The sequence below is a fragment of the Falco biarmicus genome, chromosome 8 (genome assembly GCF_023638135.1).
Source record: "Falco biarmicus isolate bFalBia1 chromosome 8, bFalBia1.pri, whole genome shotgun sequence".
NCBI lineage: Eukaryota > Metazoa > Chordata > Aves > Falconiformes > Falconidae > Falco > Falco biarmicus.
In genome coordinates, this window is record NC_079295.1 from 2,452,842 (window position 1) to 2,476,915 (window position 24,074).

General features: G+C 46.2%; 2 protein-coding genes across 5 annotated transcripts; one reads left to right on the forward strand and one right to left on the reverse strand.

Moving 5' to 3' along the window:
* Positions 1-12: 12 nt before the first annotated feature.
* HSPD1 (heat shock protein family D (Hsp60) member 1) lies at positions 13-10,525 on the forward strand. 2 transcript variants are annotated; one of them, XM_056349688.1, is made up of 12 exons: positions 13-33; positions 981-1,156; positions 4,495-4,747; positions 5,293-5,375; positions 6,011-6,106; positions 6,378-6,471; positions 6,883-7,051; positions 7,374-7,473; positions 8,278-8,523; positions 8,866-9,040; positions 9,657-9,835; positions 9,923-10,525. In XM_056349688.1, exons 2-12 carry the CDS (start codon positions 983-985, stop codon positions 10,073-10,075), a joined length of 1,722 nt encoding a protein of 573 aa, XP_056205663.1. In that variant the 5' UTR covers positions 13-33; positions 981-982; the 3' UTR covers positions 10,076-10,525. The 2 variants fall into 2 exon arrangements, with proteins under 2 accessions (XP_056205663.1, XP_056205662.1); XM_056349687.1 differs by lacking the exon at positions 13-33 and adding an exon at positions 176-332.
* A 1,657-nt stretch (positions 10,526-12,182) lies between these two features.
* Positions 12,183-23,209, reverse strand: COQ10B (coenzyme Q10B). Of its 3 annotated transcripts, none has more exons than XM_056349695.1 (5): positions 23,024-23,209; positions 19,269-19,415; positions 17,596-17,788; positions 14,943-15,044; positions 12,183-12,645 (listed from the first exon to the last, which is right to left on the reverse strand). In XM_056349695.1, the coding sequence occupies exons 1-5, from the start codon at positions 23,086-23,088 to the stop codon at positions 12,478-12,480; spliced, it is 675 nt and encodes a 224-aa protein (XP_056205670.1). In that variant the 5' UTR covers positions 23,089-23,209; the 3' UTR covers positions 12,183-12,477. The 3 variants fall into 3 exon arrangements, with proteins under 3 accessions (XP_056205670.1, XP_056205671.1, XP_056205672.1); XM_056349696.1 differs by having other exon boundaries at positions 23,033-23,205; XM_056349697.1 differs by lacking the exon at positions 23,024-23,209 and adding an exon at positions 21,910-21,931.
* Between the last annotated feature and the right edge of the window lie 865 nt (positions 23,210-24,074).

Consider the following 24,074-nt stretch of genomic DNA (forward strand, 5'->3'; position numbering starts at 1 on the left):
CGCGCCGCCGCCGGCCCCTCGCCCGGAAGTGAGGTCGGCTCAACTTTGACCTTCAGCGAGCATGAGCGTTCCAGAAGGTTCTGGAATTGACGGGCCCCGGAACCTGAGTGGCTTATGCCGGGGCCGGGCGCGCATGCGCGTACCGGTGCGCGGCGGGGGCGCGGGGCGGGGCGGCGGCGGGTATGCTGGTTCCCGGGCCGGGCGGCGCGGGGCCCCGCATGGCCGGGGGCGGGGCGGAGGCGGTGGGTGCCGAGCGCTCGCCCGTCCCCGCGCGCAGACCTGCCCGCTCAGCGCTGAGGCCGGACGGCGGCGCCGGCTGCTGCTGCCCGCAGGTGAGCGGGGGCCCGGCCCGGCGGGGGCTGCCCCGATCCCCCTCCTGGCTCCAGCCCGCTTCCCCCGTGGCGGCGGCTGCGGGCTGCGCGGGGGCAGGGGGCCGGCCGGGCCCCGGGGCGAGGGCTGCAGCCGGGCCCTGGGCGGGGGGCGAGGCGGCGCGGCGGGCCTCGGCCCCGGCCCCGGCGGTGCAGCGCGGCCGGGCTGGCGGCAGGGGGCGAGCGGCGCTTGACCTTGGCCCGCGGAAGGGGCCATGTGGCCGCAGGTCCCCGCCCGCCCGGGGGGCCCGGGGCGCCCGGGGCCGCTTCCCGCCGCCGCGGGTGGGCCGGCGGCGCCTCGCCTGGCCGGGCCGCGCCTGCGGGGCTCCTGTGGGGCTGGGGCCGGGGCTGGGCTGGGCTGGGCCGGCCCCGCGCTCGGCCGCTGCCGGGGGATCCTCGTGGCCGCAGGGGCCCAGGCCCGGCCGGGCGCAGCCGCCTTCCCCGCACGGTTCCCCGCAGCTGCGGGCGTGTCTGTTCCAGCCGTCGAGAAACTAGAAGCTCAGGGTCACTTGCTTGGTTTTCTGAAAGCTTTTTATTCTTTCTTGTTCTAGAAGTATCTGTGCAAAGCCGTAATGCTTATGTTTTCCTTCGGTTTTTTTTTTAATCTTTCAGACATGCTCCGTTTATCTACAGTGCTCGGTCAGATGAGGCCGGTGTCCAGGGCACTCGCCCCCCATCTAACACGAGCGTATGCAAAAGATGTGAAGTTCGGGGCAGATGCTAGAGCTCTTATGCTCCAAGGCGTGGATCTTCTAGCAGATGCTGTAGCTGTCACCATGGGGCCGAAGGTAATGAAGATTTTGCATTTGTTGTATGTAACTGTCTGGAGGCGCCCCAGCAGCGAAGGGCGGTGAGCTTTCCTGGGGCAGCGCTGCGGGAGTGCCCGCCGCAGGGCCGTGACCCGCAGCTGCAGGGCCATGCACAGCCTGCTGCAAGCCGCCATGTTCCCGTTCGCGTCACTGGAGCGTGACAGTAGCGTGCGTGCTTTTCGTAGGAGCAAAGTGAAATGAATGGGATGGCTGTGAAAGGCGCAGTGTATTTGTTCAGGCGGTTTGAAGGTTAAGGAGATGTGCATGATAGGTTACTGCGGCTCCGCTGTTGGCCCATACCAATGCAGTAGGTAATGTGACTATATCGTGATGTGGGTTAACTAGCATGTGGGGGTTTTTAAAATTTTCTTCTGATTGTAAATGATGGTTTTGTATCACTCTGCCGTTTAGTATTCACAATGCAAAAGGAATGTTGAAAGCATCTGGTTGAGTTCTCAATTGGCTGCTAAATGTTACCAGCTTAAGTGGAACCCTGTGGCAGTGGCATAACTTCATGTTGCCAGTGGGATGGAAGGTAGTGTCCGTTTCCCTGCAAGTCCTCCATCTTTTGGAAGACCGTCTACTGCATTCTGCATAGTCATGCAATGTGCAGTAAGGCTTGAAACGAGGCTCCTTTTTAGGGAAGAGACACTGACTTTCTCTGTGCTCACAGGAATATCTGTTCCCTGTTGAAGGAGAAACTCACACAGGTGCGGGTACCACTGGGCTTGCTTCAGTCACATCTCGGAGCCAGGCCACCACCCCAGTGAGTGGCAGAGAACCAAGTGATACAGCACAGCTTACATACACTTATCAAACCATTAGTCAGCGTCTGAAGTTTTTAGGAGTTTCCTTTGGTCCTGTCAGTTCTGCGAATCCATCACCTGACTGTCCAGTTGATGCATCTCCTCGGTTCCAGGCTCCTCCTCAGATTGTGATCTTTCTGCCTGCTTTAACTCACCTGCTCCTTCAAGCACGCTTAGTCTTTGAACAAGCACTTCCTATTCACATATACTAATTTCTTTTCTAGAAACACCTGTGTTTCTGAGAGCACCTGGTACAGAAATTGATCATTTCTTGCTTTTCTGTTCTCCCACTGATTAACTTGACTGGGTTTTAAACCAGCCTTGGATTAGGCCTGTACGAGGGCCGGGGCCTGGTTATGCCAGTTAGCAGCTTCAGCACTTTAAATGTGTGGCTGTTCTCAAGGCTGCTTGTCCTCTGCAACATCAGCTTGTGTATTTCTTGCACATTTTTTGTGCTGCTATCTTGATTTAAAGGCAAAAATGCCATAAGCTGAGCAGATGAAGGTTAAAGAACGGAGATGTCTGCAAGCTGTAGCTGTTTTACATAAAGGAGCAAAGTTTAAGTGTAGCCAGTTAATATAACTCCGGGGTTTTGGGATCAAGCTGCTGTGTGAATGCCTTGAGTGTGGTTCTAGTGCGCTGGCTAAAGGGCGCTTCCTGATGCAACTTGCTGTAACCTTGCGGGGGTTTTGTTCCAGCGTTCTCACTTCATCTGCTGTTGTGCGTGTATCTGTAGACTTGTAGGGGTTGTACTGCAATGACCTGACTGCTTCCAGCGTTGTAAGGAATGTCGTGCTGGTGGGGAAACTTGCCTTTGGCGCTGTTCTGTCTTTAAAGAAACGTGGTTTGCAGTTTCACGCAATCTTTTGTTGCTGCTACCGACACAGTGATTACTTTGTCAGGAGTAGTTTGTGTGTGCTTGGATTCTCGATGTGCAGGACCATTCAAAATGGGCGTGCGTTCCCAGGCGGCGTGCCTTTTCTCAGAAACACAGACCACATGTTTGAATGTAAGTGATTAATGTGATCAGAGACAAGTAGATCTTGCTGTGCCTGTCCCCTCATAGCTACCAAACACCCACTTGAAATGAGACTGTCAAAACATAGAACAAAAATGAGGAGAGACTACACAAACCCAAGGATGGAGTACATAAAGAACGTAGCAGTAGCAGGATCTTCCAGGGTTGTCCGTAGCCTTGAACAACTTTTAGGATTAGGGAAAGCGCAGGTCAAATAAAACAGCAGTTAAGAAGCCAGACGACACGTTGTTTTGGTGTGATTGTTTTATAGCACAGTTAGAATTACGTGAGCACTTTCACAAGTTCAGCACCAGTAATTGAAGCTTAATGCTGCTTCTGCAGCTGCTAGGGGTGGGGGTGCTTCAGAAGCAGCGTAGCCTGGTGCGTGGCAGGAGGCCGGAGGCAGATGAGGCAGATGTGAGCGGGCTCTGCGCACGCGAGGAACACGCTGTGCGGTGCCATAGCGGCAGCATGCTGTCTGGGAGCGCTGAGCTGGCTTGGCACGTGGTGCGTGACCCGGGCTCGGATTGGCGCTGAGGCCGCGCTGGTGTGTTGCTGGTGTGGTGTTGCTGCAGCCGTGCCCGGCGGCCGCTGGCGTGCTGGGCTCAGCGGGGCCTGAGGGCTCTTGTGCGGGGTCAGCGGGGGTGCCCGCAGGGGAGTGGGGCACCTGCTCCCCCTGCCGCTCTCGCACCAGCTCCCGCTGCCAGGATGGCTGAGGGCTTCCAGGGCGGCAGGGCTGGACCTCCTAGCAGTTCTGCTGCTTCCAGCTCAAGCTGGAGCGTGACCGATGGGGGCAGCTACTAAAGCTGCTGAATTCATCTGGGAAGGAGCAGTCCGTTGTGCAAGCGCAGCTGCCCTGCATGGCCCGTGGTTTCCCACGTTCACCGGGTCTGGATACGCTGCAGGGGAGAGTCCAGCTGCTGAGATGGAGGCAAGTGCAGGCAAAGAAAGGCCTGTTAACTTGCGATGTTTGGGAAGTTATTGCAACACATTAACACAGATTGCTTAAGTATTCTCAGTTTTTTCGGTTCTCTTTGCTAATCATTAATAAGGTTTGCAAGTCTCGGCTTTTTTCCAGAACGTGCAACAGGCGGAGCTTTGTATGGCTGGTTTTTAGATTTTGCAAATTCAGTTTGTTGCTGTAGTGTAGTTTTAGGGGAAAATACCAGTGTTAGAGGGAATCTCTATATTTTTCTCTGGGAGGTCAGACTTACTTAATTGTAGACTTTTGAGTCTGTGGTGTTCAGCATTATGGCTGGGGAGCGAAGCCTCCTTCTGTGAAAGTATAAAACCTTTGAGCCATTTCTTCCAGTCGTGCAGAACCTTGGTAATGTGTGTGCTCGAAAAAAAGTCCCAGCTGGAAGTTCTGTGCCAGGCGGTGTTTCTGTTCTGCCGTGGCTGTTCAAAGGGGTCTTCATCTTCAGTTGAGTTCTTAGAGTAACACGCTGTGGGTTGTGTGGCTCTGATTTAACGTCTGTTCTTTGGCACCCTAGGGAAGAACCGTTATCATCGAACAAAGCTGGGGAAGTCCCAAAGTGACAAAAGATGGCGTGACAGTAGCAAAGGCAATTGACTTAAAAGACAAATACAAAAATATTGGAGCCAGATTAGTTCAAGATGTTGCCAACAATACAAATGAAGAAGCTGGAGACGGTACCACTACTGCGACGGTGCTTGCGCGTGCCATTGCCAAGGAAGGCTTTGAGAAGATCAGCAAAGGAGCTAATCCAGTAGAAATCAGGAGGGGTAAATCTTTTTCCCGTGTTTTTAAGGTTTAATCCCTGTCTGTATTTCACATATCCCAGGTTTGACCAGCTTCCTGAGTAAGCTGCCCTCTTTTTGAAGAGCCGCATGAAGCTTCATTGGAAGAGCAATGAGTAAAGAACCCACTTGCTTCTGTTACGTTACTTGCTCTGAAAAATTCTTCATTTTTCTAATAATTTTATGATTTTATATGCAGTGAACTTGTTTAATTTGTCGTAAGTAAATTCCATTTAAATCCATTTCTGCATTTAATTAATTTTTGATAAGTACATAAATTTACGGGTGCCGTGTAAATAAATTTGCCATAAACTTCAATTGTGACAGAAAGAATGTCGTGCCAGTTCCAAAGATCACTAGGTGTACGGATGGCAGCGGGGAACTAGAACTGCCCGTTGCTGGTTCTGGAGCTTGCAGGCTCGGCGCGTTTGGCCATGTGGACTCTGTTTGAAACTTGAACTGTTTGGGGCTGGTTTTTCTGTTCTGTGTGCCTCGCTGCGTTTGCTCACTAGTATTCCGTTCATCTTTAGGGGTGATGCTTGCAGTTGATGCTGTCATAGCTGAACTGAAGAAGCTGTCTAAACCTGTTACAACTCCGGAAGAAATTGCACAGGTTAGGAAAAAAAGTTATTAAACCAAGTTTACATAACTGTTCATCCCTCAAAAATATTTTGTCATCAGATTTAATGGAGTTGGGTTGTGCATGTATGACACCTGAGTATTTTTCTTCATCTACCAAGATTCAGAGTGTGATTCCTTGAATAATCTTCATGGTTATGCTTTGATTTTCTTGAGTTACTTAAAATTAGCAATATTCTGCCTTCAGTTACTGCTAGCAGATAGTTCAGAAGTAGGTAGTTTTTCTCATCTTTGAGTTTCGTTCCAAAAATCTGGTCCTGAATTTGTGTACTGGGGAAGAGTTGATGAGAGCAGAGATGTGTTTGTGGGTGGAAGGTGACGGCAGACTCCTGGGGGCATGGTGGGCCTGCTGTGGGAGGCTCGGGTAGAGGTGGGTGCCCAGCTGGGTCTGGGGCACTGGGCATGCTGGCCTGCGTGTGCTGCCTGGCTGCGCTGGAGCTGCGAGCCCTGCCGGTGGGGCTCTCGGGTCCTGGCGCGGCTGTGCGATGGCTGGCTGCCCTGTCTCGTCAGGAAAGACAGGAGAACCAAAAATGGTTGTTCTGATTTTCTGCATAGTGAGGAAATACCGCTTGTGTTGTGACATGCAGTTACATGAGGTTACTGTTCCAGGTCGCCACGATATCGGCAAACGGAGATCAGGAAGTCGGCAATATAATCTCCAATGCAATGAAGAAAGTTGGACGGAAGGGTGTGATCACTGTCAAGGTAAGAACTGCCCAATGTATGGACTTCATGCAAAGCCACTGTCAGCTTTTGTGGCACGTGATGTAGCTGCTGCCGCTCACATGCGGTATCCCACCGTAATTCCCTCCTCCCCAGCTCAGTTAGATAGGGCTCTGGTTGCTGTTCCCTCTTAACAATCCTTTATTTTGAAGGGAGGCACATAAAGCCGATGTGTGGTACGGAGCCTAACTCTGCGTGTGCTTATGGTGGTAAATAAGGGAGCTTTAATGTAGAATTTCTTGCATCTAAACAGGATGGAAAAACTCTGAACGATGAATTGGAAATCATTGAGGGTATGAAATTTGACAGAGGCTACATCTCTCCGTATTTTATTAACACAACCAAAGGTGAGTTAACAATAACATGTGTCAGATACCTTATAGGGGCTCTTCGAAGTTACTGTCTGTGGTACCTGCTATAAAGACTTTACAGTCTGTTACGCTGTGTTCCACAGCAAATAGGGCAGGGGGGTCCTTCCACGTCAGAAACTTCTAACTCCTGGTAAAAGCTTGGAGTCTTGGGGCTTTGGTTTTTTCCCTTCTCTGCCAAGCATGGACTGTGTCTGTGCGAACATCAAGCTGGCCCTGCAGCACTCCAGAACAGTGCAGAATTGAAGGTGGAGTCTTGGAGACAACAATTTGTGTCTTAACGCCACTGAAAAGAGCGGCAGTTGCTCCGAAGTAGCTGCTTCAGTGTAAGAGAATGCCCGATACGTTCTTACAACCGGGTTGTTCAGATAACGCCTGTTGTTTCTGCAGGGCAGAAATGCGAGTTCCAGGATGCTTACGTTCTAATCAGCGAAAAGAAAATTTCTAGTGTGCAGTCCATAGTTCCAGCTCTTGAAATTGCCAATGCCAACCGCAAACCTTTGGTCATTATCGCTGAAGACGTTGATGGAGAAGCCCTCAGCACTCTGGTCTTGAACAGGTGAGGCTTAAAGTCCGTGCTTGCAGACAGGTACTGCTTTTGTGTGCGCCTGTGTGTATTCCTCCTTTTAAAGGGATACATACAAAAGCGTGTATTTGCATTTGCTTACCAGAGAAGCAGCCCCTTTTGTGTGTAGCTACACTGCATCGCTTCAGACAGAACTTCAGTTGTTCCTAACTACCTTTTTGAGCAAAACCAGCTTTCGGCTCATGAAGGGCTCTTCATTTGCTTGTTAGAGCTGTACTGAAATAATTGGCTTTAGTAACTAAGACTCATCCTCTGAACACATGTGGAGTGTTGCTCTCTGAATTCTTCTCTCCAGACTGAAGGTTGGCCTTCAGGTTGTTGCTGTAAAAGCACCGGGTTTTGGTGACAACAGGAAAAACCAGCTTAAGGACATGGCAATTGCTACTGGCGGTGCGGTAAGTTAACGATGGTTTAACTGGCTTTTTGCTCCAAGAAATGCTAATGGTGCCTAAGGAGGAAAAGAATGTGTCTTTCTAGGTTCATGGCTGTGTTGCAGGCTGTGTCCTGTTCTTTCAAAAACCAATACTATACTTTGCATTTTTTAAAAAAAAATACGGATATTGGTAACGGCTCTGTAATACAGCCCATGCCAACCATGAGTAGTATGTCCTTTTAACTGACTGAAGCTACGCACCACTTCCTTGTAGCATTTAGGTTGTTAAGGGCAAGAAGGAACTTCAAGGACATTCCTTTGAAACAGCAAAGCTTTCTGGCTGCCTTGTAAAACTGATTGTCTGCCTCAGCAGCTGCCTCAGCTCCAGTGTGGCAGATCTAATTATTTTAAATGTTTGGAACAGACTGGATAATTTTCTTCTGTACTTAAATAGTTGATGTGCTGATTAGTGTCCCTTTATGCTGCCTTTTTTTTGGTATGTGCTTCAAAACTGTAGCGTGGTACTGGGATCCGAAGGGGGTTATTGAAATAAAACTTCATGTTTAAGCTGATTGGAGTATGAAGTAACAAAGCAGCAAACCCTGCTCTAAAGTCACTTTAGTGCCTATAGTTGTAACCTCTGGAAACAGGAGTAGGGCTCTGTGCACCCGGGGGAGGGGGGGGCAGGACGTGGTGTGTTGAGCTGGGCTGCTGCAGTGCGATTGTTTTGCGCCGTTAGCCTGTTCCATGTGTTTGTGTGTCTACAAATAACAAACTTACATCAGGAGGAGTGGTGAATTGCAGCTTTTCACATAATTTGTTTCAGGTGTTTGGAGAAGAGGGTTTGAGCCTAAATGTGGAGGATATCCAGCCCCATGACTTCGGTAAAGTCGGAGAGGTCATCGTGACAAAGGATGACACCATGCTTCTAAAGGGGAAGGGCGAAAAGGCTCAAATTGAAAAACGTATTCAAGAAATCATCGAACAGCTAGAAGTTACCACAAGTGAATACGAAAAAGAGAAACTGAATGAGCGATTGGCCAAACTCTCTGATGGAGTAGCAGTATTGAAGGTGAGAAGTTAAACCCCTTCGGAAAGGGGCGCAGCATCGGTCCTTTATTGCCAGTCTTAAGCTACTGCTGTCTGCTTGTCCCATGATTCGGGTAAGGAATTTGGCTTCTTACAGTGCTGTGCTTTGGTATTAAGAACTTGATGAAATAATCAACTGAAACTGTGTGTTCAGGTTTCTTGAGCGCTGAGGTACACAAGAACACTGCTGGCAGGGGAGGGCACCGGGTTAGTTTTCTGGCACTTTGCCGTGAACGGCTCCAGCTGGCGATTTAATCTCGCAGCAGCAGTGCTCTTCCTGCCGGGCTCCTGGAGTGGGCCTTGACATGTGGCTTGCTTGCTGTAGGTTGGTGGCACAAGCGATGTGGAAGTGAATGAGAAGAAGGACCGAGTTACTGATGCCCTGAACGCCACCCGTGCTGCCGTAGAGGAAGGCATCGTTCCAGGCGGGGGCTGTGCGTTGCTTCGCTGCATTCCAGCATTAGATGCCTTAGCTCCAGCCAATGAAGATCAGAAAATTGGTAAGTAAATGGCTTGAATGCGTGTGTGGAAGCGTTAAGAATAGACCTTCTTCTGTCCTGAGCCTTTGTAACATTAAATACAGATTGCTTTTGGTGAGCTTTTTGTTAATTCATCTCTAGACCCTCATACTCCCTTGTTACAGCAGTCTCTGCTTTACAGTGGGAAGAAGCTTTCATTGCAGCCCCGACCTGGCTGTGAAAGAGCCAGTTAACAGTAAAGCAGCAGCAGTACCCCCTGCAAGGGGTTGCAGACCATTAAAGGAAGAATTGAGTTGATCGTTAAGCCATTGTAGACGGACATAAAATCCAGGAATGCCTGAGAGATGGTGTGGCATATCAAATGGAAAAAGGCTTTGTGCGATGTTACAGTAATAATACTCCTGACTGCCTTTTGCAGAAGTAAAACGAAAATGGGTCTGAATGTCTTGCAAGGGCTTCATCTGTTGGCAAACGTCAAGTAGCAGAGAACCTTTTCCCCTGAAGCTGATAAAAGTAAACTAGCGTATGTCCTTGCTCAGAGGGTTTTCTTTGTATCGATCTCCAGCACGTGAGTGTGTGCCCTTGCAGCTGGAGCAGCGTATGCAATAGGTAATTCTAAACACCCGTTTTCTTACAGGCATTGAAATAATAAAGAGAACGCTGAAAATCCCAGCAATGACGATTGCGAAGAATGCAGGTGTTGAAGGATCACTAATAGTTGAGAAAATCCTGCAGAGTCCGTCAGACATTGGCTATGATGCAATGCTTGGGGACTTTGTAAATATGGTAGAGAAAGGAATCATCGACCCGACAAAGGTAGCCTAAAATAGTCCGAACTCTCAGCTTTCCTCCCCCCTCACGTGACAGTCAGCAGGTATTGAGTTATTTCTTTCCTATTTTTAGGTTGTGAGAACTGCTCTGATGGACGCTGCAGGTGTCGCATCTCTCCTGTCAACAGCAGAAGCAGTGGTGACCGAAATTCCTAAAGAAGAAAAGGAGCCGGCAATGGGAGGAATGGGAGGGATGGGTGGAGGAATGGGAGGTGGCATGTTCTGATTGCGGCGGTAGGGATGCATCACGGGCTGGGCTGTTTAAGACTGACAGGTCTGACTTAAAAACTTCAGATGTCAGTGCAAGAGGGTGGATAGTGACTGAAGTGAGGCTGGTGTTCAAAAGAATCACTGTAACCATCAGTTACTGGATTTCATTTAACACACGTGTAATTGTTTACAGTCATTGTCCATGCCTACAGATAATTTATTTTGTATTTTTTGAATAAAGACATTTGTACATTCCTGATAACTGGGTTGCAAGATCCATCTACCAAGGTCCTGATTCGAAGTTAATTAAGGCACTTGATATTCTGTTCCAGAATTTGTTGGTGCTTGCCAGTACTAAGAACTCGGAAGCCACTGTGCGTGAGACTAGACAGTTGTGTACAAAGTAGGCAAATATACAGTTCTGTGACCTTTATGTAATAAAACAGACTGCTCGAAAGTTACAAAATGTATCACCTTATTCATCTGCACCCAAAGCCATAGTCAGGGGAGAGCCCTGACAGCCTGCTGCTTCTAAGACTGACTAGAAATCCCATACTTAGGCTTGGAAGTAGAGGGGTGGGAGGTGTCCCCTCCAGGAAACAGTCTGTTGTCTAGGATGTTTCTCAGAAAGACAAGTGACTGATTTTGGTAAGAAATGCAGAAGCTGAACTGACGGAACAGTTCTTTAAACTATTAAACAATGCTATGAAAATGAGGCACATGCGCTGGCTTTATTTTGCCCTGTCTGCTGCTTGTTTCACCTGTCGGAACAGGGAACAGGCTGAGCGCCTTGCCCTACACCGAGGGAGGGAGTGTGCCCTGGGGGTGTGAAGCAGGTAAGTCGCCTTTGCTAAGAAAGGGTTGCGGTTTTTGTAAGTAAGTATGTGGTTACCTCACCTTGAGCCTCCCTGTCTTGTCTTCTAGCTTTCTGGTAATGGGCTCCAGGATTTAGTTGAACTTGCTGTTGATGCTGGGTGCTGCTTTTCCCTTAAAAAAGACAGTTTGCCTTGCCCCTGAGTGCTCTGGCCTGACGTGGCATTGGTGTGTGGTCGTCTGCTTTCCAAACTTGAGTACCTCTCATTGTCTTGGCAAACAGTGTGGCTTTACAACTTCTTGCTGCTGCAAAATTGACCTCTTATTCCAGCTGTCACTTCCCCCAGCTTCCTACCTCCAATAAGAACTGTCCTTCACAGATGGGACATGTGACATTTCAGTTGCTCTTTCAGGAGAAGTAAGTGGTCTGACGCTGCCTCAGGGCTGTCCCTGTCCCAAAGCATACCTTCTAGTCTTACTTAATACACCTAATTTCAGTATGGAAATTGGGTAATGCAAGGCAACGTACAGACAGGATTTAAAACCTGTTCAAACCTATTCGCTAATACTTCTTCAGGGAGTGGAAACAATATTGGTGTCAGGAACAGAACTACTGAAAACTAACCCAGTCAAGACAGCTGGTACCGTTGTAATGGACTAATAAGTAAATGGTGGCGTGGTGCTGGAAACCCTTATGAACTAAGGGTTAGCGCTGCACGCTGTGTTCTTCACGAGGGCCGGCCTTGGGTGTGCTTGTCTGCAGGAAGTGGAGGACTCCCCGCTCACTCCTTCCTGGGAGGCCGGCACTGTGGTGCGGCGTGCTGTGCATCCATGCCCTGGCTCTTGGAGAGGTAATGCTGATCTACTTGGTTTAAAGTTGGGTTGGAACTGGAAACTGTTCACGTTAGATGAGACGTGCCTGCTGTAACCTAAGGGCAGCGTGTAACAGTGAGAGTGCGGCAGGTAGGTGAGTTCAGCCTGCTGCACCGCCTGCAGATCGATGGGTGGCTGAGGCCCGCCGGCTGACTGCGCCGAGTTACAGCCCTCCTGCTCTTAGGTGGACCCTTGCACTTCTGAAGCCTTGGCGAGTTTTTCTATAGCAGTTGCCCAGAGTTCAGCAGCAGCTGCAGACTCCTGACTTACCCCTGTCATGGCTTTGAATTGAAAGCACCTGCTGCTGGGTGCTTCACAGGCAGTTTCCCTTTGCTGGGCCAGAGCTGGCTGAGGTGATGCTGTTAAGTTACATTCACACTACTAACAACTTAAACTTGAGTTAGTGTTACAACGCTGAAAAAAAACATAAGCTTGAATAAGGTAGAACTTGCACTGTGATTATACAAACTGTTCGGCAAGTTAATAGTCAGCAGCCCAAGATAGCTCGTGTTGCAGTAGCTGCTAATTGTCTCTTACCAATAAAGCTTTAAGTTGCACCTGATTGCAGCTTGCACATTCTATATACATCTGGCTGAACAGGTGTTTTGTACAGTATAAAGTCACACACAAAGCTGAGATATGAAACATGCCCCAAAGGAGGAGCGTGGCACCTCTTGTACAGATGAAGTGTACAAACCAGTTTATAAATGGAGGTTATTATGTTTTTCCCTTTTATGTCTGATGAACTTCATGAAGCATTAGCTCCCGAGGTATGCTTGTTTCTGGGCCATGGAGCTTGGATGCTCTTCTTTCAAAGGCAGCTACCATCTGCTTTACCACTTCATCAAAAAATAGTGTAGCAAGTTTTGAGTGTAGAAGCGAACGAAATTCAAAAGAAACCTGTTTAAGAAAATAGAGAAGAATTGTTTTTCCCGAGTCTACCATTGTGGTAAAATGCTGTTACAAATAAGACAACTCTCTTACAGAATCTCCAGTTGGTCTGTGAGTAAGCTGTGGGAGAAAGAACAGTTAAAATGGAGCTATAGGCGAATCAGTCTGAAGAAAAGCCTTACCCCTCGGTCAGAGGACTGTCTCCCTGTGCTTTTCAATTAGAAGAATCCTTTTGTTCAATCCTCTGAAGTAATCATTTCCATTTATCTAAGCTGTATTTAACTCAATAAACATTGAGTCACAAAACATAAGTAAAAGATTGGGGATAATGACAAACAATAACTCATTTACTTTGTTCACAGAATTCACTTGGGAACAAAAGTTGTCTGAGGAAAATCCTGCATGGCAAGACAGCAGACTTACCCATAAAGTGAAGCAATCCCAAGAGGCATTTAAAAGCAGATCAAAAGTTCCCTATTAAATACCAACATTTGAAATTGGTCTTTCCATCTTGGCAACTGTAGTTACAGTATATTCAAACGGGCAGTTTACTGACTAAAGCTACAGCTTTGTGTGCCGTATCTCCCACCTGAACACCTCCCACTCGTGTCCTTCACTGTCCTGGCTTGGGCAGTCACTGTCAGAGTACAGATGCACTGGTTAAGTCCTCTGTACCTTGCCCTCAGGCGCTCCTGCTGCAGCGCTCAGAACTCCATTTTCTTTTAGCTACTGAATCCTGCAGTTAAACTGAAGCTACTGTAGCAGTTGACATTTACAGCAGGGGAGCAGGGAGTTGGCTTTCTCCACCCTCAAAAGAGAAGGTGATTTTTATGTCAAATAGCCTTTGATTATGCTTTTGTGCTGTGCTGGCCTTCTATCTAGTTAAATAACATTCCTCTAAGGCTATGGAATCACATTGTTTTGGAATATGTGGCTTCCCAAAGTGATTGTTATTTTCAGGAAAAGAAACAGGTTGCTCTTCTGCAATTTTCTCATCACTTCTTGCTATAGTGTGTCTTTCAGATTGAGATTTCAGTATTTTTGTCATCCCTGAGAAATCAGCAGATTAAATACCAAATGGAGCAAATATAGCTTTGCTCCAGTTGCTTAGGAGTAAAGCATGTTAACTGCGAAACAGCAGTGCAGAAGTAATTGCTTTCCTCATGGACTTAGTATTTAGATTATACATTTTAAACAATTCCTTAATTCAGGTCTTGTCAACTGATTTATGTCTTGGGTTAAAAGCTAGCTTCTGTACTGATCAGCAGGAACTGGCACTCATTTGCCCACAGAAATTCAAACACTGAGCAACTAACATGCAAACATCCTTGGCAAATCCCATGAGAAACATATTTTTCTGAGTGCCTATAGATTCATGTTTACTGTTCAACTGTTTGGAGTGCAACATAGTAGTAAACCGAAAGCTGTTAACCCAAGGAGATTCATGCGTTAGTTTACAAATACTCCAAAAGCTCTTTTTTCCTATTTACAGAAGGCATCTTTTAAAGCAGGGTATCCCAGTAGATGGCAGCAGGATCAACCCATTTCTCTGTACTTCTGTACCCTGCTCTGACCAGCCCCCTCAGCTTAGTTACGCCCTCAGTGCAACACCTACCTGTAATGCTACAAAATGTAAGAAAAAAATGCCAGACTATATGGGCAAAATAGAAAAGCAGTAACTTCAGTGGAAGAGAACTTGTCTGGGAGTTACAGGCTAAATCAAATACTAGATTTAAAGAGCAATACTTTTAAGCTGCAGTGATACCCCATCATAGAGTAGAAAAACAGCAAAAATCTATTGTACCTGCATTATGGAAGGAAGGATTAAGACTTAAAATGCATGAAAGAGTAACACTGGAGGCCAGAAAATTAAATTGACCAAACTGCAAGCCAAACGGAACAGACAGAGTACCTACTTTCTGATAGGTACCAAGAGCATTTAGGTTGTAGAGCAATTAAAGGAAATAGCGAAGTATATTTAGTACTTCTCCCTCTCTATTTGACAATCTAAAAACCTGAGCATGTTTAGGATTGTACAGTGAGAGACACCAATCCCTACACTGCTTCATGATATGCAGACGCCGCACAGAAGACTGCTGTCTCTGAAAGACACTGTAGCAGTTTCCACATGGTAAAGTTTACAAAATTTTTTTTATAGTAGTGACTAAAGCTAACTTGTTTTCTGCGTGTATGTAATTGGAAAAAAACCCACAAAAGTACCAGGCATTAAAAAAAGAAAAAGCACAGTTAAAGATAGTATTTCTATGCCGTTCTTAGCATGTGGTAGTCTTAATTACAATACTTACTGAAAAATCCAATGTACATGTCCTTGGATAGCCAGGAATACCTGGGCTGAAACGCCACACTGTTTCCAAGTGATTAAACAGTTTTCCATCTGTGCAGGATGCCTAAAATAAAGTTTACAAAGTCAAGCTAAAGTTAGGCTTTTACAGATGCGACGAACCGGTATTACTGACGCTCGCGTTAGTATATTGTTAGACAGTGAAGGGTGCAGTATTGTTAAAATTATTCTTCTAGTGCAGATCCCATTTGCGCTGCGTCATTTATGGCAAAATAATTGAATTCCTTTTAAGGGAGAGGAAAAATTTTTTGTGGTGAGAGTTATAAAACAGATGTCTATCATGAGACATAGAACACCAAAATAATGCTAATGGTCACTGCTTTAAGCAGAGGATGTGGGTATTTACTGGGTTTGTAGATTATTATTTTTTTCCTTATATTATAGAATGGTTTATATACTGAGATATAGACTGGTAGTCTTGGACTACAGGGAACTCAGCATCAAAACAAACCTGATTGAAAGTAAACCCCAAACATCTTCCATCACAAGATCAAGAGCTACCATGTGGTCAGTAAGACGATATGCTTAAGTTCATAATCAGGTTACATGCTGGCTTTTAGTTTCCAGCAAGCGATATTTAACATTTCAGGAGCACTTGCATACAATTCTCCTTTAAAACAATAAAGTTTAGGCAGTTGTTGGCTTCACAGTTTTCATGACAATAGGGTCCTTATTTCCATTCATTTTGGTTTTAGCAAATAGAGCTAGTTTGGTGTGCCTATATTTATAATAGAAAAAGATTGAAAGACAAATACTTCAAAATAATCCAAATACATAATCTCAATTGGCTTGGAATTTCTAGAGGGAATTTCTCTAATTTCTTGTTTCAGCTCTGCTCCAACAAGACTACTTATGCTGAATAGACATTGTTTGTGGTTTGAAAGCCATAGTAAAGTAAGCCATCTCAAAGACTAAGCAGGAGCATAGAAATTTTTCTGCCCTGGAATGAGATGCAGTGCCTTACTACTTCTACAACAGAAAGGGGAGGAGTAGAGGCAAGATTAGACACAAAGAGCTGAGCAGCTTGCTTTTCCTGCTGCTCCCAAACGGGCAGCAAGAATGGAAAAATTGCCACCGTGTCCCCCTTGCTCCCAACCTTAAAAGTAGTAAACTTGTTCTGTGCCTTCCTCTGCGGCAAGAGCTGCTGTTACCAGTCTGATTTTTTCCATTGCTCAAGCACTGCTGCCATAAGCAACAAATCCGTGCTCCTTTTGTCCCTGCCAGTAGCCCGCTATGCTAGACCACCATGCAAGCTGCCTTTGCCCAGAGTTTCTGAGGACAGCGAGGTAGTCCAAACACACGACTGCTTCTCTAGAAATGTTCTGCAGTTGTATGAACAGAATGTAAACTTCTAGGAAAAGACATCCCAGCAGAGAAAAGGCTAGTTAAGTCTAGGAAGAGGAAATCTAAAGAAACTGTTTTCCTCACCACTTTTCTCACGTCTTTCCCGGGACGAGAAGGCTGCCTCTGATGAGTGAATTAGAGGGAAAAAGAGTTGGTAAGCTGATCTGATAGCTATGTGAAAGAAAAAGACCAGTCTTACCAGGGAAGAGTAGAAAGGGAAAGAAGTCAGCATGTAAAATGCAGATTTCCCATTGTAGTTGTTCAACTTTAAGAAAGTGAGAGATTTTTTTTCTTTCTTTCCAGAATCATTAAGTACCTTGAATAAAGGCACTTTGCATTTTCCTTTTCCAATTTATGTCTCCCCTGCACTTAAGAAACCCATTTTCTGTTGTGAGCAGTGTTTCTTAACAGGAAGCCTAGAAAAGAATAATGAAATAGAATATCCAAACAATTATCTTGAACAGCAGTCAGCTATTATAATTCCAGTAGTTATTCCAAAAAATAATCAAGATCTGCCACATGAAGGGAGAGGCAGTTTTGCTGAAAGAAACCTGTTCTGAGCTCTCCCTTACCAAAACAGACTTAAACATACAAGGCAAAGTAGATAGAAGATCCAGACGTCATTTAAAATTTCTCCCTTGACATTTCTCTTTTAATTACTACTCTTGAAAAGCTGAAAGGAGGAGAAATACAACTGCTTCTTTCCCAAACAAATCAGTTCTAAAAAACTGACTTCAAATCCACTCTATCTTCTCATCAATACACTGAATAACAGTCTCTTCAGCTGATCCTATGCTTAAGTTTAAGACCTCCCATATTAACTAGTTAAAATTGTCAGAAGAAAAGTAATGACATACCAATTTTGCTAAGGCATCAGAAGCTACAGTTGTCAAAGATAACTTTTAAGTCAGTATTCATTTTGCATTTAGAGAGGCTTGGACAAAATTATAACAAAACCAACAAAACTGGTATATTTTCATCAATGGCTGCTAGTTTCTCCAGCAAAAGCAAATTAAAAAGAAATCTTCCCTCAGCCTGACATTTGGCAGGTTGCGTTTTAAAAGCACGTTCAAATTCTCCCCGGTTAATCTAAAGTCTTGAAAGAAAAGCAACACAAGTTTTGAGCCATGCAAAGCACTTCCAGCGTTGTTCTGAAGCAAGACCTTCCTGGAATATTAGAATTTCAACAGAGATTATGGAAAGTTACAGCTAAGAAAAAAACAAAGAAAAAGCTAAGAAAAAACAAAGATTACCTTAACTAAATGTGGTCTCACTAGGGTAACAACCGATGTGTACCTCTCTACTACAGGAGGGAATCCTATTTCTAGCTGTGCTTTGCAGTATCCAGAGCGCTTTGATAATATATCTGACTTTTTACACCAAGGAACAAATAGTTTGTAATTCTCCACAACAGCAACAACTTCATACATTTCCTGCATAGAATACCTGGAAACAGAGATATGAATGTCACAGTTACAAAGTATTTAACTTCTAATTCAGTATTAACAAGTTTCAAAAATGGTATAAATGGCATAGGCAGTTTGGAAGGTGAACTTACAGTCACCTGAAAATGCTATCAATGTTTAAGGAAATAAAAAATGCAGCTTTGCTAATTAAGAAGAAAAAAGGTATAAACTGCTAAAAGCCTTTGCATAAAAAAGCAAAACACTACATGACATCCAGCAGTAAAATTATTGAACAGTGAACCTGTGCCTTCTACTTTCTGCAATACCAGGTAAATATGCATACATTTCAAATGGAAAAAATAATGTTTCCAGCACAGCTATGTTTCCATTTAGGTAGATCTTAGACACGTCGTGTAAAGAATCCACACTTCATGGCTACCAGGAAAAGATGTATCAAAACTAAAGTTCTATATTCCACAAGGCTTAAATAGAGGAACACTGCTCAAATAAAAAAGCTTAATTAAAAAACACATGCAATGGAAAATCCTCACAGCATAACAGAATGGCTGAGGTTGGAAAGGACCTCTGGAGGTCATCTTGTACAGCCCACCTGCTCAAGCAGGATATTGAAATCAAATGAAAGAATATGATGGCAGCATTTTGGTTCATTGTACTGTAACACAGCAAAGCATTACAAAGCTATGTTTTTTAATTTTTAGTTCTGACTCAGAAAAGAACTGAAGTACATGCTGCATTCCATCTGTGTTTAAAATGAAGCGTTATGTTCAAAAGTACTTAACAGTGAGCATTATTGGACAAAGGCTCTTTTTTAGTGCCTGAACAAACTCTGTTGAAGTTCAAGAACTATCACATAAATGAATGTTAAGCATAGTAAAAACCCCTATGCTAATAAACAAATAGTTCATACTATTGTGGACCAGAGACTTGGGGGCAGGATTCCAGTCTCATTAAATGAACTGAAATTTTCCCACTAGCTTTAAGGCAAACAAGATTTCAAAATAGTTTCCTATGTGCCTAAGTTTCTTCATCACACAACTACTTATTTTCCTTCTTTTAAAGAAAGAAAAAAGTCTTGAGAAGTGAGAACTACAACATAATGCAAGTGCAAACATTAGCATGCATATGGGACAGAAAGGAACAGAGTTTTCACACCTGTTGGTTTGTTCCCATTTCACCAGATGAAATTAATACTATAGTCTTCCCTTTCAAGGCTGGTTTTGTTTTATCATGGAATAGAAGGGTTATTTCTGCTGTTTCTTTCTATGGGGCAAAGGGTTTAGGTTCCTACATTTTTTACACTCAATTTCAGAAGACTGGAAAAGCCTGATCTCTGTAAATTCTGAATGTCAAAACCCCTTTCTAGCCTCCAGCTGGGCAGAGTCATAGGGGCATGTGTCCTCAGGGGTGCTCAGCCTTTGAACTTCTAGTGATTTGGATTAATCACAGCAAACACAAAACCAATAAGCATACAAAGTATCTTTCCACACTTCTGTACAGACCCTATAATTCTTCTTTCAGAATATTCTTTTCTTTTGTTTACTAGTGGTGCAGCAATGTTGAAGAAAGTTCTTGAGAAGGTGTGGCTTGCTACAGGTACTTGCAAAGGAGAAATTCTGGTCATCAGAATACCACAAGAAGCCAAGTGCCTGAAACAGTGAAAATGCTTTTAGATGTCTTTCGTATCAACAAAATAAATAACAATACATTCAGGAAAGACAAACAATCTGTTGTATAACATTCCAGAAAATGTCAGAGTCAGATGGAAAAACAAAGGCTCCCAACAGTACACAAACTGTTAAAAACACAAGGGGGACTTCCCCCACCTCCCCCCCCTTTCCTTCAGAGAAACTAAAAATAGCCCCCAGTCAGGAGAAATGTAACTGGCAAAGTACAAAGGGCCTCATTAAACATTGGCTTGGTGGCAGCATGAGTTCATGTACAAACCTCACATGCACTTAATTTGCAGAACAGGCTTTTTAACAGCAAAATCAAGGCATAGTCTGCAGTACTTTACCCTTTTGGAATACACAAAAAAGAGGAGCTTCTACTTGCTATAATCCCTCTGCTGACATCCTTCTCTTAAAAGGACAGTTTCATTTTGAAAGTCCTTTCAGAAAGTGCACTTGTTATCGAGCTTTCAATATTTCCTTCAGGAAATTTAACACAAAACCTTGGACACAGTATTTTCATAAATAAAACCTAACAAACGACCTTTAAAAATGCTAGTGATTCTTGGATTGCACCTGAGTGTTCTCTGTTTGTGAACATCTACACTAAAATCTAACATTCATTGTGATTAATAGGTCTGTTCTGCTAAACTATTGATTTTGCCTAGATCAAGTCAGTTAAGACGCAAAATGCTACATCAAACAGTCTGAGTTTTGGCAACAGGAAGTTAAAAATGCCACTGTTTGCTGTCAGTGATTCTACAAACATGAGCTAAAGAGCAACCTTGGTCTTTTACTGTTCTTTCTCTAATTAAACAATCAGGACTGTACTTCTGGATTTGCATAGTCAAAAATGGGACCAACCTTCCCCACTTAGCGTTAGGCTTGTTGCTTGTTTTGGTGGGGGTTTTTAGCACAATGAACAGATGAATGCATTTTTTTACTAACCACCAAAGTAGTCTAGCAAATTACAGTTACCAATTTTAAACAATTAAACTTATTATTAACAGCATAACTTTGAATTCTAAAGAAACACAGTAATAACCTGGGACAGACTACATTAGCTTATATGGTCATTATTAGAAGGCAGGCAAACAATAAATAGGTATTTAGAGGAAAATAACTATCAGCAACATCTGATTAGAAACAGTATGTACAGACTTTTAAAAAAAGAAACAAGTGATTGTGATATGAAGCAACACAGGTCACAATCACGGCAGCTGAAAAGGAATTACTTAAGATGGGACAGAGGCATGGTGTCAAAATTAAGGAAGAATAGATGGACTTCACAAGTCTGCAGACCACGAACTTGGTAAATGTTCGCAATTGTAACTCAAGGGATGTGGACATGGTCTGTTCTTTTTCCATGCAGATTGGACAAGACTGTTAAGGAAAAGCACTGCTTTGACAGTAATGCTGGAAGGATGCCAGTAACATTGTGGCTGCCTCAACGGGATTCATAGAAAGTGTTCAAATGTTTGGACCAGACCTCACATTCTGGAGAGCTAATTTAAATTACTTTCTGCATCTGGGGTTATGTACAATACACAGTCCAAACTAGTTGCCAGGTTTCTTCTCTTGGTTTGTTTTTTTTACTCTAATGCTATGTTAGTATATTGTTTCACACAGTTTTATCTAGACTTGTTTCAGCCGCAAAGCTGAAAAACAACGCCTACAAATAATCTTTTAGCTGCTGTAAGACAATGTCCTTTTCACAACTACATTGCCATTCAAGGAAGGTGAGGTTAAGAGAGGTTATAACCCTAATAAACACAGCAAGACTTCATCTCTCTCCCGATTTTATCAGAAGAAAAACAGACACTATGAGAACGTGCTGGGCTTGGTCCTAGTCCAGGAAAGCATACCTCCCCAAGAAATCACAGAAGCATAGATTTCAACAGACCGTCACACCTGTTTTTGTGAACCTGATCAAGACTACAGAAGAAAAGCCAGGTCCACACTCTAATTCAGGCACAGCTACCACCTCTGTACTAACCCTCTGCCAGTAATACAACCATATCCGCTCACACTGCTCTACTGCCATCACTCGCTGCTTTCTCTCTAAACACTTGGGTACTGATCACAGTATCACCTGACTTCCACCGCCTGAAAAGGAAGCATTTACTGGTGTATGGTATGCATACATAAGTGATCTAGAATCAGTGATTGAAAGCTACAAAATTTTCTAAGCCTACAGATTAACATGTTTTTGAAAAAAGGGACCTTGAACTCCTGACTGCAAAGACTGAAATTAGTGGTAAGAGCATGTCGGGGCAATTGTGTTTACTGTTATCCCGAATGTTACTTCCATACGGTTAGTGATATCTGATGGCCATTTTATGGTCTGCAGGCATGAGTTGATCTCATTCAAATTCTTTGTAAACAGCTGTTTGCATCCTATAAAATGAGCTTTGCTAACAAGTGCCCCTATTAGCATCTCAATCTTAATAAGCACAAGAGGCTAATTTACTACCTGAGCCCTTGAAGTCTGCTACTCAGCACAGTAAGGGGTCCACCAAGTCGACAACAGGTACAGAATGTACATCAATGACAACTGCAAGATGTGAAAGCAGACCCAGCTTCAAGGCTACAAATACAGCACCAGTTTGGATTCAGCTTGCACTTGCCGAAAACCATCTGCCAAGATTCTTGCGGCTTACACTAGAAACATTTTCCAACTTAGTTTGCAACCCGTTACCTTATACTGAACACCCTTCCCAGTAATTGATTCTGCCCTCAAGACTAATAAATTACTTTTAAAAATAGCCATGTTGCTTACCAGGATTGAACTACTTTAATATTGCAAATGCATCCTAAAGATTAAAAACACAAAGGATATACAGTAAGAAATGCAGTCCAAGTAAGATGACATTATACCACTGCACAGTAACAACTATGTCATATGACTGCTTGAAATCTGACATGGTGACCCAAGCCCTATGCCACTTTTTTGCTGTTTTTATGAGGGTGATAGTAAGACTTTGAATTTAACAAAGAAACAGCAGTACTGCCGTAACAGTTGGGACAGGGAACCTATTTTTTTTCCCTAAGATTTTCAAATTGCACTCTTTCTCTCGCCTGCTTGTTCATTTTCTTCCAGTTACAAGAACAACTCCTCTCCCAGAGTGCGTTTGGTTTTGCAGGTTGTTCCAGCCACCCTCACATGTGACCAGGGGAGAAGGAACTTGTTCCACTATCTGAGGAGGAAAAACATCTGGGCGCTTTACTCAGTTTTTAATTTCTTTTATGGATCGCTCAAAGTTACCCAACCGGCTCTAGCAAAGAAGAAGCAAATCAAATAATCTAAACCGACACGGGCCAGGCCGCCTCAGGCGCCCCTGAGAAGGGCTGGGGCTGCCGCCCCCTGCCTTCCCCCGCGGCATCCCCCGGGGCCGCCGGCCGCCCGGCACAGCTCACCCTGGGGCGGGCCGAGGCACCGCGGGCCCGAGGCGGCCCGGCCCGCCCCCGGCCCGCCGCCCCCCGGGGCGACCGCGGAGGGGCCGTGAGGCGGCGGGGCCCCGGGACGGCGCGGGGCCCGCCTCGGGGGGCTGTCACCTCACCCCCGCGGTCACTGCGCCTCGCCTCACCCCAAGTACCTGACGGCGAGCCCGCCGGCCAGCGCCCTGCCGAGGGCCCGGCCGCTCCGCGCCATCTCGGGGCACCGCTCCGCGCCGGCCGCCCCGCCGCCTCAGGGCCCAGCCGCGCCGCGCCCCCGCCGCCTCAGGGCCGCCCGCGGGCCGCCGTCAAGCGCTGCTGGCCAGCCCCGCCGCGGCGGTCACCGGGCGGCCGGGGCGGGAGGGGGAGAGGCGCCCCGCCTGATTGGCCCAGCGGCGCGCGAGCCCCGCGCGCGGCTATACTTGGGCTTGTGCGCGCCACGGGCCCGCCCTTTCCCCGCCTCTCTGGGGCGGTGGCCGCAGGCGGGGCGGCCGGAGCGGCGGGCGGAGAGGGGGGGGGGGCGGGGGTCGCTGCCCGCGGAACCGGCGGCGGAACCCCTGTGGAGGCGACAGCTGGCGGAGCGGCCGGTAAGACATACACACGCACACCCACCCACCCCCCCCCACACACACCCCACACCCACACACACACCCCCCACACACGCACACACACACACCCGCACACCCCCCCACACACCCCCACCCACACACACCCCCACACACCCACACACCCCACACACCCACACACACACCCGCACACCCACCCCCAAACACCCATCCACACCCACCCCCCACACCCACCCCCCACACACACAACCACACCCCCCCCACACCCCACACCCACACACGCACACACCCACACCCCCACACACACACCCACACCCCCACACACACACCCACACCCCCACACACACCCCCACAACCCCCCCCCCACACACACCCACACACACCCCCACACACCCACACCCACCCCCCACACACACCCCCCCACACACCCACACACCCACACACACACCCACACCCACCCCCCCAAACACACCGCCCACACCCCCCCGACCCCCCCCACACACACCCCCACACACCCCCACACACACCCACTCACACACCCACAAACCCACACCCCCACACCCACACACACCCAGAAACACCCACACACACACCCGCACACTCCCCCACACACACCCACACACCCACACCCCCACAC

What these genes read in the sequence shown, in the direction of transcription:
- COQ10B (XM_056349695.1), bottom strand. Translation starts at nt 23,088, where the DNA reads ATGGCGCGGAGCGGCCGGGCCCTCGGCAGGGCGCTGGCCGGCGGGCTC. An exon ending in TGAGACCACATTTAGTTAAG is followed by an intron (nt 15,045 to 17,595) that starts GTAATCTTTGTT and finishes ACTTTATTTTAG; the next exon opens with GCATCCTGCACAGATGGAAA. An exon ending in CATGTACATTGGATTTTTCA is followed by an intron (nt 12,646 to 14,942) that starts GTAAGTATTGTA and finishes TTTCTTAAACAG; the next exon opens with GTTTCTTTTGAATTTCGTTC.
- HSPD1 (XM_056349688.1), top strand. Translation starts at nt 983, where the DNA reads ATGCTCCGTTTATCTACAGTGCTCGGTCAGATGAGGCCGGTGTCCAGG. An exon ending in AGCACTCTGGTCTTGAACAG is followed by an intron (nt 7,052 to 7,373) that starts GTGAGGCTTAAA and finishes TCTTCTCTCCAG; the next exon opens with ACTGAAGGTTGGCCTTCAGG. An exon ending in GAATCATCGACCCGACAAAG is followed by an intron (nt 9,836 to 9,922) that starts GTAGCCTAAAAT and finishes TCCTATTTTTAG; the next exon opens with GTTGTGAGAACTGCTCTGAT.